At 39.9% G+C, this 15,372-nt stretch overlaps 1 protein-coding gene across 3 annotated transcripts in view; it reads right to left on the reverse strand.

Annotated features, from left to right (window-relative positions):
• The window catches only part of DCLK2 (doublecortin like kinase 2), a 151,608-nt gene that overhangs the window by 25,008 nt on the left and 111,228 nt on the right, over positions 1-15,372 (reverse strand). For all 3 annotated transcript variants that reach the window (XM_056562824.1, XM_056562823.1, XM_056562825.1), the window contains 4 exons: positions 7,133-7,266; positions 4,286-4,363; positions 1,769-1,865; positions 124-204 (listed from right to left, as the gene is read on the reverse strand). In XM_056562824.1, the coding sequence (XP_056418799.1) occupies positions 124-204; positions 1,769-1,865; positions 4,286-4,363; positions 7,133-7,266 (390 nt within the window). The remainder of the gene's footprint in view (positions 1-123; positions 205-1,768; positions 1,866-4,285; positions 4,364-7,132; positions 7,267-15,372) is intronic.

A 15,372-nucleotide genomic window follows, 5' to 3' on the forward strand; every position in this document is an offset into this window, starting at 1 on the left:
AATGAGTAAGGAAAAGATGGGCAAGAGACACAAGCAGCGGAGCTATTTTATGTAACTCATTTACACTATATTCCATAATGCAAGAGGGGAAAATATGGAAATTAATACAGGGATTGTACTTACAGACACCCAGGGGTGAGACAAGATCTGATCTGCTGTGAACCTGTCTTCTACATTTACTTGCAACATACAACTGATCAGCTCCTGAAAGGAAAATGTCACCATTAGCTTTAACAATACTGATTTCAGTTCCCTACTTTAATATCTGAAAACCATAAGGTTGACATAGTGATATGATCCCTGCATGAGGAATCTACACATAAATATAAACATATATAAACATAAATATATAACATATATAAACATAAAAAATTATATTTAATATATATATATATATATATATATATATATATATATATATATATATATTTAAACAAAGAAGACCTGCAGGACTCCAACCAGAGGTAAATACATAAATGTGTTTTATTACATCATACTGCATATACAAATTCAACATGTTAACTGCATCATGCAGTCTTTCTCAAGCATGATGATGGGGTTAAAACTATGTATCTTCTGTATGATGGAATAAAACACGTCTTCATGTTTCGGCATAGATTGGAATGATTATATGCGTTTGCCCATGATCAAAACCTTCCGTGCACATGACTTTTTTTCAATAGCAGTGTTGCTTCTATCTTATATATGTATTGAAACATCTTTGAGAAGAACACAAAGTTATGGTGAAAAGTGAAAAGTGGTCTGCTATAAGGGGGGGGGGGGTCACAATGTATTATGGACTGAATATCTGTCATACGGAATCTGAATCTGTTCTGGATAGGGGGGGGGTGATCTCCTTAAATAGTTGATCTTTTGGAGGTCTCACTGTGTGTGTGGGTAGAAAAAAGTCGCAAACCTAAGCCAGGTCATACTTTGCTTACAAAATGCCTTTGGAGAGCACTTTTAAAAGTCAGAACTTTTTGTGCAGAAAAGTCACAGAGGAGGGGAGGAAACATACAAAATGGTGTTCTGAAGTGAGTTATAGTTTTTTGCTTATATGCACCAAATTGATCAAATTCTCTTGATAGTATGATCTCCCCCTCAGTCTTTAAGAAGACCACCCACATTTATCTGTCTGTCATTTGAAATATTTATTTGAAATCTACGGTATATTATTCTTGTGTTACTGAAATATAATGTATATAAAAACTGAATGTATTGGTACCCATTTTGTTTCCTATAAAAACTTTTAAAAAATTACAACAATTGGTATAAAGATTTCTGACACAGGAATAAACTTGATTTTTCTGGTATACACTATAATTATAAAAATAAAGATATAGCTATTTGAATTAACATTTCCTTGCATCCCTTGATGTTAAATAATACTGAATACTAATTACTTAGTCCAGATTCTGCCCACAGTGGAATCACATGGTGGTATATTGTAACATGCTCATTATGAAATTACAGATGACAAACCAGTGGTCTTTTTCCAGTCCCGTCTCCTTAAGCCCCACATAAACATTAGGCATCCAACTGCTGGAGGTCATAGATGTCACATCACATCACCAGACATCCATCGTATAAGTGACAAAGGCTGTAGACTGGGTCTTTGCATACACTTAATAGTGACCAATAAGACTGTGTATGCATAACAAAAGCAGTTATTATTCTCTGCCTAAATGCAGTAGTAAAGTCATTGGGTGTTGCTATAGTATTACTGCACCCTCTGGATTTGGCATTTGACAATTTTTGAAACCCAAACCTTCGCAGAGTCTGTAATGTTATCCCAGTACGGAGAGGGGAATTCCAGCTTCCCAATCAGAATCTGATCAAAAAGATCCTCCTGTAGATTATTATCACTGTAAAGAAAAGAAATAATCCAGAATTATGGGGAAAGGCTGTGCAATCGCCATCTCTACACACAGGCCTGCTTGTACTAGGTTGTCCTTTGATGTCACTGAGATCTCTGAGAGATGGAGGCTATTAGTTCTGTCTATACACAGGACAGTTCATTGATTCCAAGTGATGCATCTGACTAATCCGCCCTGAAATGCTTCTAGGCTCGTATAGCCGGACAGTTCTGATCAAGTATGACACTTATAAATTACTATATATTGTATGAAGCTGTGTAATGTACCGTATTTCATATCTGGAATAACATATTTCTACACCAAGATGGTTTAGTTTCAGTTATACCAATTTAGATACATTTATATTAGAGATTAAAAAGGTGATATATACAAAGCTAACAATTAAGGATATGGCTGAGGCAATGATAAGCCCGGTTGTTTGTGCACCAATGAAATCTTATTAAACGGTTCCTGTGCCGTCCTGTACCAGGAAAGTAACATTGTGGATTGCAGTGGATTTCTTTCTCTGGCTAATAAAAAGTTTCGCTAGGTCAAATAGGCAATTTTTGTTTCCATATTCCATGAATTTTCCAAATGTAATAGCATTAGGCATAGTAGAAGTCATAGAGGAAATTCTGTCTTGGTAATCCCTCTATTGGAGAGCAGCTGCAATTTATGGCCCCTACAGTGGAGATTTCGGCCGACATTTATCATTGTCTTTAGAAATTTTTTTGCGCCTTTTGGTTTACACATTTCTGATGATTCTGAGTTGCAATCCATTGATTTTGGCAATACACATGATATGGAAGAGTTTTATGAACTGCACCTTTGTGAAAAGATGCAAAAAAGGTGCAAAGCCACTGAAAATCTCTAAATCTACACTAGCCCAGACTTTGTAGTGTATGTGAAGAGAGAAATTTCAGAAAATGTGACCTGCACAAAATTTATCAAATGCTCTGTGACCATTTAATAAATTTGGTGCTCCTGCACATTACCAGCACACACAAAAAAGGTGTAGAAAAATGCTTCACTTACACCTACAATGCTAAATGCCGGCCATCATGTATTACCATTTGTATGGCTTTGCGAAGCTCTGCCTGGTGTTAACTGGTGATTACTATTAGATTTAGCTGTTCATATGGTACATACCATTTTTTTTTACAACAACAAAGAAAAAAAAAACTTTTAAAAGAAAAAAAATCAAGAGTCTTAACTATTGCAAATATTGTTACCTCTCTTTAATCTTTAACATTGCTAACTTTCCTAAATTGTATTCATTATATACTTTCTAGCAAAAAAAAAAAAGTAAATTGGAGAGCAGCGGTGGCAATTAACATGTACAACTCCATATTTAAGGTTATGTTCACACCATGTTCAATGTGTAAATTCAGAATATACACCAGGGAATATTTCAGGCTTATTTGCCAAATGTGTCTACAGCCTATAATAAACTAGTCTTATGCCAACAGCTGAATCTCCAGTACCTGCGGTGCCCACAATAAACCCAGGTTCTGATACAAAAATTCTAGCAGGATTCCCCAGTAAACTACCACTAGAGGCTATATAAATGGTGTAATTGTTTGATGGATGACTTTTTCAACTGCCAAGTTACTTGTCTAATGCTTAGACATGGCCATTATTATTGCTAAAAAAAAAAATCATTTGACTATAAGGGTATGTTCACACAGGCGGAACTTGTGCGGAATGTCCATGGACATTCTGCTGCAGCAGAGTGCCATTGATTTCAAGGGATTCTTATGGCAGAATTTCCATGCTAGATGTTTCTGCTGTGGAAATCTGAGTCCGCAAGGAAATGCATTGCTGTCTATGAGACAGCAATGTGTGGAATGTCTGCCTAAGAAAGCACAATGTACACATTTTACAGATATGTCTGAAAAAATCCCTGCATACAATATCAGTATCAGTAATCCAATCTTAAAGGGTACCTCTCATCAAATAAACTTTTGATATATTTTAGATTAATGAATATTGAATAACTTTCCAATAGCATGTTAATGAAAAATATGCTTCTTTCTATTGTATTTTTCCTGATCTGTCCTGTCAGCAAGCATTTCTGACTCATGCTGGAGTCCTAAACACTCAGAGCTGCCAGCCTGCTTTGTTCACAGCCAAACAGGCTGTGAACAAAGCAGGCTGGCAGCTCTGAGTGTTCTCCTTTGTGAACAAAGCAGACTGGCAACTTGTAGTGTTTAGGACTTCGGCATGAGTCTGAAATGCTTGCTGCCAGGACTGCTTGCTGCCAGGACTAGTGGTCATTTCTTCAAAGGGGAAAATTAAATAGAAAGAAGCATATTTTTTAATAACATGCAATTGTAAAGTTATTCTGCATACACCAATCTATAATATATCAAAAGTTTACCCTTTAACAACACTATATTTTCACAGAGAAGAAAAAAAAATAATGTTACCTTCTGAAAGGTGGGAATCCACAGAGTAAGATGTATGTGATCACACCAGCAGCCCATATATCAACTTTTAAACCATATCTAAGAATAATAAGAATGATTAAAGAAAGTTATTCACATAAACAATTAACCTGCAGTCACTATCAGTATAATATGTAACATATGCAATGTGCATTGATTGCAATAAGCAGGGGCACATGGATACATGTATGCCATGTGATCCTGTCTGCTACAGCTGGCAGTAAAAGGTCAGCTGCTATATACCACAGATGCAGTCTGGAAACTTCCATAAATTGTGGCTCTATTAACCCCTAATAGGGTTAACGGGCCATTTTTCATTTTTGCATTTTTCCTTCTTCTCACCTTCTAAATATCATAACGCTTTTAATTTTCCATGTCATAAAATCTATGACAAAACCAGAAAAAAAATATTTGTGGAGCAAGATTTTAAAAAACATGAGCCATTTTGTAACTTTTGAGGGCGTCTGATTCTACGGAGTGCACTTTTCGGTAAAAATGACACCTTATCTTTATTCTGCAGGTCCATAAGGTCACAAGGATACCTAATTTATATAGGTTTTATTTTATTTTACTACTTAAAAAAATGATAACTACATGCACCAAAACTAGTATGTTTAAAATTGTCATCTTCTGACCCCTATAACTTTTTTTTTTTTTTTCGCATACTGGGATGTATGAGGGCTAATTTTTTGCGCGGTGATATGAAGTTTTCATCGGTACCCCGGTACTACGCAATTTTGGACTTTCATTTTTTATTTACGTATACGACATTGACCGTGCGGTTTAATTAAGGTTATATTTTTATAGTTCAGACATTTACGCATGCGGCGATACCACATATGTTTTCATTATGTTTACATATTTTTTGCATGGAATTTAGGAAAAGGGGGTGATTTGAACTTTTAATATGGAAGAGGTTAATTCACATCTCTTAACTTTTTTTTTTTTATTTTATTTTCACACCATTTTTTTGTCCCCATAGGGAACTATTACATGTAATCTTCTGATTGCATGCACTGTTCATTGCTATGACATAGCATAGCATTGATCAGTGTTATCGACGATTTGCTGCTCCAGCCTGCTGAGCAGGCATGGAGCAGCAGATCACTGATTGGGGAGGACCTCCCCCCGTCCTCTCAGCTGTTCGGGACGCCATGATTTCACTGCCGCGGTCCCAAACAGCCCGATTGAGCTGACGGTAACCATTTACTTTCACTTTAGACACGGCGATCAACTTTGATCGCTATGTCTAAGGGGTAAATGCCGGGCATTACTGCATTCGGTGATGTCCGGAATTAGACACGGGTCCTGGCAGCTGATAGCCACTGGAACGACCTGGCTATAACGCGGGGTCAGCCCGTGACCCCACGTCATAGCAGGGGAGCGAGACCAGGGTTTACAGGTACACCCTTGGTCCCAAGGTGTTAAATGGGCACTGTCAGATACAAAAAGTTTTGATATGTTGTAAAGCATGCAACCAATAGGTTTTGCAATTGCTTTCATTAGAAAATTTTCAGTATTTCATACTGAAAAAGCCAGTCAAACAACTTTCCCCCCCTGCCTGCTTGGACACATACTAGTCCTGCTGTATCCATGCATCATCACCTATGTCATGGACACACTTCCTTGATTGACAGCTGTGAGCGCAGGGCTCACAGCTGGTGGAAAAATCCTACCACTGTCAGCTTGTGTCCCACTACTGTCAGTGAAGACAAGCTGGGAGTTGTAGTTTTGCTAATGCTAGGGGAGATGTGAGCAGACAGCATACTGAGGGAGGGGCAGAGACCTGCACAGTGAGGCCACACCCCCTCCCTTTGAGAGGAATTCAAACTAGTGAGCTAAATTAAAAGTTTATTAAAAAAATAAATAAAGGTGCTAGACATAAAAATTTAGATGTACATGGTCAGGATAGGTACTGAGTGATATATTTAAAAAAATATATTTTTTGGATCTGAAGGGTACACTTTAAGGCACCTTTAAAAGCAGTATGAGCTCCGCATTGAGTGATGGGTCCTGTCCCGGAGATTGTGGGGGGTCCCAGCGATCAGCTGCTTATCCTCTATTATGTGGATAGGGGATAAGTAAATTTTTGCCAGATATCTCCTTTAAAATATATTTCTGCTGGGCCAGGGGGTGTAACAAGCAAGCATATGCCCCACAGCAAAATTTGCAATTGGACTGAACTCCTCCATAACCACCTCAAAGGGGTATTCCACCCCTGGCTATCTTATTAGGGAGGTCCGCCCGCAGGTGCACAATTCCCCCCCCCCCCCCCAGCCCCCTGTCATCTCCGGGTGGCCCCCCCAGAGTTCTACACATTCTTGTTCAGAACGCTGGGTTCGGGCGGTCGTGATGTCACGCCCCTCCCCCTTCATACATGTCTATAGGAGGGGGCTTGAGGAGCGACCACAGCCATGTCATGAATCTGCAGTCTATACTTTAGTTTTTCCTCCCAGCCTCATGTTTCTTTTCCCCAGTGATCTTCTTTCAATATCCCCTCTCTATATTGCGCAATAATCAAACTAGACAGCAGTGGGCTAAACCACTGCGTGACTCCACTAGTGGTGGCTTAATTCTCTGAAAACAAAAGAAAGGAGGCTGCCACACAGATTGGACAGTTGGAAGGTCCTGACAAAATTGGCAGGGTCAGACAACTTTTCTCTAATGTGTACAGGAGCCTTAACTGCACTTCACCTTTAACAGGTCCCCAAGGAAAGGTAGTTACACTAATGGCATCATCTGAATATATCACAGTTTTTTCTTCCAAAGAACATGCAGTCATCCCAGTAGAATAATTCTTGAACCATGTATTGACAAAACGTAACTTACCCAGTCTCTGCAATTATTTCTGGAGCAACATAAGTTGGTGTACCGCAGACAGTGTACAGCGGCCCATCCACTATTGTGGCCAATCCAAAGTCTCCAAGCTTCAATGATTTAGTTTTATCAGGATATTCACAAACCTTAATGATAAAACACATTCGTTTATAAAAACTGTCAAAAAACAAACCTATCTTTGTTGATTATACTAATTATCACAGATCTGACAAAAGTGGGGGCAAGAGAAGCCTGGAGGAGCACTGCACATAGTGCTGCATTTAGGGTACCTTCACTCACACGCGCGGATTTTCGCAGCGTATTTAGTAAAATCCGCGCGTGTGAACGTACCCTTAGAACGCAATGTTACATTTGACATGAACAGAAAGTGTTGTCATCAGTGTCCTGCACCCTCAGGGCTTGGGCCTGAAACTTTGAGCAATAGCATCCAAGGATCGAAAATGACAAATACATTTCCTATTTCAGTGTAAAGCAAATAGTCATTTACCTATTTCTTGTTAATTCCTAGTGCTTTATGCCTGTATTATTTTACATTAAAACTAATAATCCTTTACCATGTTAATATACACTATATGGACTAGTCGTGGGGCACCTATATGCAGAAGCTTTTAAGACATTCCATTCTAATTCAATAAACTTTATTATGAAGTCTGTCCCCCCCCCCCCACTTTATTTTTATTTTTTTTATTTCAAACTTTTAATTTTATGAAAAAGAATACATACATTATTACATAACACAAATATACAAATGGTTCTAAAAACCCCCCTCCTCTTACCCTCCGACCCCTCCCTTCCCCAGCCCACCCCACTACCAGCTAAGCTACCTCCTCCCATTTCTCCCATTCCTTTTCTATTTTCGGGCACAGTTTTCTCCCTCTGTAGTAGATATTCTCAAATCTTCTCATTTGTTCTACTTAATCCTATCCCTAAAACCGCAGTTTTAATATCAAATGTTATTTTTACTCTCAATTTCTTCTCCACTGTTTTATAGACTTCTCTCCAAAAAAAAATGTAATTTTGTGCATGCCCACACCATGTGTACCAAATCTGCTTCTTCCATATCGCATTTTGGGCATTTTGAATCAGTTCTTTTCCCTATTCTGTGTAGAACCCAGGTGTATAAGGTATCCTATGTATCAGTTTTATCATTGAGATTTTATGATTCATATTTAGGGATGAATGTACAATATTAGGGAACACCTCCCCCCATTCTCCTCCCTCTATCTGACCTACATCTTGCATCCATTTGGCCCTACTTTTTAAAGGATTCCTTTCCATAGAAGATCTAACCAGGCCCTTATATACTGTACCCAGTACTTTTGTAGAAACAGATCGCGACCCAAATATGTAGTCCATTAGTTCGTGTCTATTTATTGTCCATCTGACGTTATTCTTCTCCTTCTCAAATGCACTTTTGATTTGTACATATAAAAAATATTTGTTCTGTCCTATGTTAAATTCCCTATTAAGTGTTCTCCACTCTTTCAGTGTGCCTCTTTTCACTAAATCACTAAATCATTAATCACTTTAAAGTTAGATCAGCTTCCACTCTTCTGGGAAGACTTTCTACAAGATTTTGGAGTGAGTCTGTGGGAATTTTTATCCATTCATTCACAATCTCCATTCTAGTTCATGCGTAAAGGACATCTGCAGCGTTTTAACACTTATACCCTATCCACAGGATAGGGGATAAGTGTTTGATCGCGGGGGGTCCGGCTGCTGGGACCAGCGCGATCTCTCCTCAGTGAGAACGCTAATGCGCGTAGCGTTGACCTAGAGAGGTCGATGGTACACCCCCTCCATGCCCCCTCCCTATACAGCTCTATGGGGGAGGCTAGGAGGCATGAACGCTGCCTCCCCGCCTCTCCCATAGAACTACATGAAGGAGGGGTGTCGGCCACGATGTCATGCTGCGGCCGGCATTCCTCCTGCATGGGAGAGCCGCGGCAGAGCCGTGGCCCCGTGCAGGAGATCGCGGAGGGTCCCAGCAGTTGGACCACCCCCCCCCCCGATCAAACCCTTATCCCCTATCCACAGGACGTCGTGGCCGACACCCCTCCTTCATAAGTTGTTTTCAGCCACAGATGGCTTTTAAGATGTTTAATGGGGTTGAGGTCAGGGATCTGTAAAAGCCAGTCAAGGTCTCCAGAACAAATCTTTTTCAACCACGTCTTTATGGACCAGAAAAGTGCTGAAACAGAAAAAGACCCACAAAGTTGGAAGCATACAATTATCCAAAGGCTGTTAGAATAGGGACACTTTAAGATTATCCCACCTCTACCAGTCTTTACCTGTCTGCATACACTGATATATAGAACTTATACAGAAGCATGATTCATCACTCCACAAAACATATTCATTGCTCCAGAGTCCTGTGGTGATGATGAGTTTTATACCACTTCATCTGACGCTTGGCATTGTAGTGATGTAAGACTTACATGTAGCTAATCGGCCATGAAATCTTATGCCATGAGGCTCCAAGTGAGGCACAGTTTTTGTGCTATTTTAATGCCAATTGATGTTTGGAACTCTGCAGTTATTAAGTCAGCACATCAGAGGTGACTTTTATGCACTATAAGCCTCATCACTTTGTGTCTCCACTGTATAGCTTTATATGGTCTGCTACTTCATGGCCATGCTTCTATGGTTCCTATACACTTCCACATTCAATAAAAACTCACATTTCATGATGAAAAACTGGGAGGAAAGAACTTTAAAGAACTAACTTGTTTAAGCCATTGCTTCTATCATAGTACCACACTGGAATACAGTGAGATGTATAGGACCCATTCCCTCACAAATGTTGTTAAGGGCAGACTGCATTGGTAAGTGTAGACCCCCCCCCCCCCATTCTTTTGGATACTTCACTGATGTACACTGTGACAAGCAGTCTGTGTGCCATACGGAACATACAGTAGGCAAGCTAGAATGTGACTTTTTAATGCTTTTTTATACACCTGTAGCAATGGGACTGAATGAAACACCTGAATCCAATGATTAAAAGGTGGGTATGAACTACCTTCATGTCAATAATTCTTTACATTTACATTGCAAAGAAAAGGTGATTGAACATGGGACCATTCAGCAGAGATAACACACAAGGAGATTAACTTACACAACATAACAGTTTAATTTGCTTAAGGTTTAAATCCAGACTTGGTCTCTAAATAATCCATTTAGGATTATTTCATAAAATGCTATTAGCTACTATTTAAAACTAACACCAGTTATCTTCTTATATACGGTCACTTTAGTTTAGTACTTAATATAGCGAACGCTTATCAAAGAAACCCGTCTCTTAAGTCACGAAAGGTCAGGAAAAACATCAAGGAGAGGGCATAGAAAAAATGGAAACAAATGGAAACCCCCAATACTTGATGAAACTGTAGAAATACCAGGACTGTGCAGGTCATTCATTATTTGCTTAAAAGACAATCTGTCCACACAGTCTCGAACCAGTGGGGCACAGATCGCCAGCTAGGCTCATGAACCACAGGACCATTGCACATGAAATTAATTTTGTGCTTTCCTTTAACCCCTTAAAGGGGTACTCCGGTGCTAAGACATCTTATCCCCTATCCAAAGGATAGGGAATAAGATGCCTGACCGCGGGGGTCCTGCCGCTGGGGACCCCTGTGATCTTCCACGCCGCACCCCATTAGCATCAGCCCCCGGAGCGAGCACGCTGATTACTAGCGATCACAGGGACGGAGCCGTGATGTTACCATGACGCCCCCTCCGTAGGCTTGCATTGAGGGGGCGTAGCCATGACATCACACGGGGCGGAGCCGTGACGTCACTATGCTCCGTCCCTGTGATCGCTAGTAATCGGACCCGGAGCGAGCACGCTCCGGGGGCTGATGCTAACGGGGTGCAGCGTGGAAGATCACGGGGGTTCCCAGCGGCGGGACCCCCACGGTCAGGCATCTTATCCCCTATCCTTTGGATAGGGGATAAGATGTCTTAGCGCCGGAGTACCCCTTTAAGGATGCAGCCCATTTTTTACTTTAAGACCATTTTTTTGCAAATCTGACCTGTCTGCACTTTAAGCATTAATAACTCTGGGATGCTTTTACTTATTCTGATTCCGAGAATGTTTTTTCTTGACATATTCTACTTTAAGATAGTGGTAAATATTTGTTGATACTTGCATAATTTCTTTGTGAAAAATGTATAATTTTTCTAACTTTGAAGCTCTCTGCTTGTAAGGAAACTGGACATGCCATGTTTTTACTTTTTGAAGACATACGAGGGCTTCAAAGTATATAGCAGAAATTTTCAAAATATTCACAAAAAAATCTAAATCTGAATTTTTCATGGACCAGTTCAGTTTGAAGTGGATTTGAGGGGCCTTTCTATATGAAATCCCCCATAATAAAGACCCCATTTTAGAAACTGCACCCCTCAAAGTATTCAAAATAACATTCAGAAAGTTTGTTAAGTTTGTTAAGGAGAAAACTCAAAATCTAAATTTTTTACACTAACGTGTTCTTGTAGCCCTATTTTAAAAAATATATATTTTTACAAGGGGTAAAAGGAGAAAAAGCCTTCCAAAGTTTGTAACCTAATACTGTATCTCTTGAGTAAGGAAATACCTCATATGTGGATGTACAGTGCTCTGCACTACAGAGCTCAGAAGGGAAGGAGTGACATTGGGCTTCTGGAGAGATAATTAAGCTAAAAAGCTTTTTGTGCCACATTTAGGAAGCCCCCATGGTGCCAGAGCAGCAAACAAAAAAAAAAAAAAAAAACACAACACCACATGGCATACTATTTGGGAAACTACTCCCCTCAAGAAATGTAACAAAGGGTACAGTGAGCCTTAACAATCCACAGGTGTTTGACGAATCTACTTTAAAGGGGTACTCCTGTGGAAAACTTATTTTTTAATCAACTGGTGCCAGAAAGTTAAACAGATTTGTAAATTACTTCTATTAAAAAAATCTTAATCCTTCCAGTACATTTTAGGGGCTGTATACTACTGAGGAAATGTTTTTCTTATTAGATTTCTCTTATCATGACCACAGTGCTCTCTGCTGACCTCTGCTGTCCATTTTAGGAACTGTCCAGAGCAGCATACGTTTGCTAAGGGGATTTTCTCCTGCTCTGGACAGTTCCTAAAATGGACAGCAGAGATCAGTAGAGAGCACTGTGGTTTTGACATAAGAGAAATCCAAAAATAAAAACTTTTCCTCTGCAGTATACAGCCCCTAAAAAGTACTGGAAGGATTAAGATTTTTTAATAGAAGTAATTTACAAATCTGTTTAACTTTCTGGCACCAGTTGATCTAAAAATAAAAATAAAAGTTTCCAACGGGAGTACCCCTTTAAATTGGACGTGAAAATGAAAAAAAAAATTCATAAGGGGTAATATGAGAAAAAGCCCCCAAAATTTGTAACTATTTTTTCTGAGTATTGAAATAGCCCCTATGTGGATATAAAGTGCTCTGCGGGCGCACAACAGGGATAATAAGAGAAGGAGCGCCATTGGGCTTTTGGAGAGAGAATTTGGCTGGAATTGAAGTCTGGGGAAGTGCATTTACAAAGCTCCCATTGTGCCAGAACAGTGGACAACCCCACATGTGACCCCATTTTGTAAACTACACCCCTCACGGAATGTAATAAGGGGTGCAGTGAGCATTGAAACCACACTGGCGTTTGACATATTTTTGGAACAGTGGGCTTTTCATTTACACGGACCACTGTTCTAAAAAAAAATTCAGACACCTATGGGTGTTAATGCTCACTACACCCCTTGTTACATTCCTTGAGAGGTGTAGTTTCCAAAATGGGGTCACGTGTTTATTTTTTATTGCGTTTATCTCATAAACGCTGCAACTATCAACCACAGGTACTCTCTCCCTCTTGAGTCCTAAAGAGAGGACTTTTTTTTATCCACATATGGGGTATTTCTGTATTTTGGGGGTCTTCTTCTCCATTTACCTCTTGTGAAAATTAAAAGTATGGGGCTGCATCAGCATGTTAGTGTAGAAAATTACATTTTTTTACACTAACATGCTGGTGTAGCTCCCAACTTTTCTTTTTCATAAGGGGTAAAAGGAGAAAAAGCCTCCCAAAATTTGGAACACAATTTCTCCCAAGTACGGAAATACGCCATATGTGGCCCTAACCTGTTTCCTTGAAATACCACAGGGCTCCGGAGAGAGCTCCATGCGCATTTGAGACGTAAATTAGGGATTTGCATACCCTACGACAGTGTTTCCCAAACAGGGTGCCTGCAATTGTTACAAAACTACAACTCCTAGCATGCCTGGATTGTCAATGGCTGTCCGTGCATGCTGGCAGTTGAAGTTTTGTAACAACCAGAGCCTCTGTTTAGTGCAGTACAAAGCGTTTTTATGGGGCCAGGGTTTACAATGAGTTTTCTGCTACAAGTTTGAGCCACGGCAGATTTTCTGCAACTCAAAGTAAAAGCGAGAAACTGGCTGTAAACCCTACATGTGCTCTAGCTGTTGTATAACTACAACTTCCAGCATGCCCTGACAGCCGTAGAGTATGCTGGGAGTTGTAGTTATGCAACAGCTGGAAGCACACTTTGTGATAGAAGTGCCTCTAGTGGTTGCATAACTATAACTCCCAACATGCGCGGACAGCCAAAGGGCATGCTTAAAGTTGTAGTTATGTGCCTCCAGCTGTTGCATAGCTACAACACCCAGCATGCCTTTTGCCTGTCTGTGCATGCTGGGAGTTATAGTTATGCAACTGCTGGAGGCACACTTTTTGATAGAAAAGAGGTGCTTCTAGCAGTTGCAAAACTACAACTCCCAGCATGCACGGACAGTCGAAAGGCATGCAAGGAGTTGTAATTATGCAACAGCTGGAGGCACACAACTATAACTCCCATCATGCCCTTGGCTGTCTCCGCTTGCTGGGTGTTATAGTTATGCAACTGCTGGAGGCAAACTTTTTGATAGAAAAGAAGTGCTTCTAGCAGTTGCAAAACTACAACACCCAGCATGTGCAGACAGCCAAAGGGCATGATGGGAGTTATAGTTGTGTGCCTCCAGCTGTTGCATAACCACAACTCCCTGCATGCCCTTCGACTGTCCGTGCCTGCTGGGAGTTGTAGTTCTGCTACAGCTGGAGGCGCACTTTTTGCTTTAAAAAAAAAAAAAGGGCGGCCTCAACTGTTGCATAACTACAACTTCCAGCATGCACGGACAGCCAAAGGCCATGCTGGGAGTTGTAGTTGTGGGTCTCCAGCTGTTGCATAACTACAACTCCCAGCATGCCTTTTGACTTTCCAGGCATGCTGGGAGTTGTAGTTATGCAACAGTTGGAGGCCCTTTTTTTTCAAGCAAAAAGTGTGCCTCCAGCTGCTGCATAACTACAACTCCCAGCACGTGCGGACAGCCGAAAGGCCCCTTTGGATAGGGGATAAGATGTTTAAGAACCGGAGTACCCCTTTAATGTATCTCTTTTCAAACTGGCTGTACACATAGCACAATACATCAAACTATCATAAAGAACAGGAGAAAGGTGGAGGGCTGTGGAAACATAAGTCTAATGAAATGGGTGGTAAGTGAAAGGGAGTTGTTTGCAAGACTTGGCTTATGGAATGTAGGTGATTTGGTGACCGGAGAAGTCCAGGTTTAAAGGATACTTTAAAGGGGTACTCCGGTGAATTTTTTTTCTCTTTTAACCCCTTAAGGACTCAGCCCATTTTGGCCTTTAGGACTCAGACAATTTAATTTTTACGTTTTCATTTTTTCCTCCTCGCCTTCTAAAAATCATAACTCTTTTATATTTTCATCCACAGACTAGTATGAGAGCAACCAAAAAACTAGTATGGCGCAACAAAAAAACACTATTTTTGTGGGGAAATTAAAAAGAAAAACGCAATTTTGCTAATTTTGGAAGGTTTCGTTTTCACGCCGTACAATTTATGGTAAAAATGACATGTGTTCTTTATTCTGAGGGTCAATACGATTAAAATGATACCCATTATTACATACTTTTATATTATTGTTGTGCTTAAAAAAAATCACAAACTTTTTAACCAAATTAGTACGTTTATAATCCCTTTATTTTGATGACCTCTAACTTTTTTATTTTTCCATACAAGCAGCGGTATGGTGGCTCATTTTTTGCGCCATGATCTGTACTTTTTTTTGATACCACATTTGCATATAAAAAACTTTGAATACATTTTTTATAATTTTTTTTAATAAAATGTATTAAAAAAGTAGAAATTTTGGACTTTTTTTTTC

This window comes from Hyla sarda, chromosome 1 (genome assembly GCF_029499605.1).
Source record: "Hyla sarda isolate aHylSar1 chromosome 1, aHylSar1.hap1, whole genome shotgun sequence".
Classification (NCBI taxonomy): Eukaryota; Metazoa; Chordata; class Amphibia; order Anura; family Hylidae; genus Hyla; species Hyla sarda.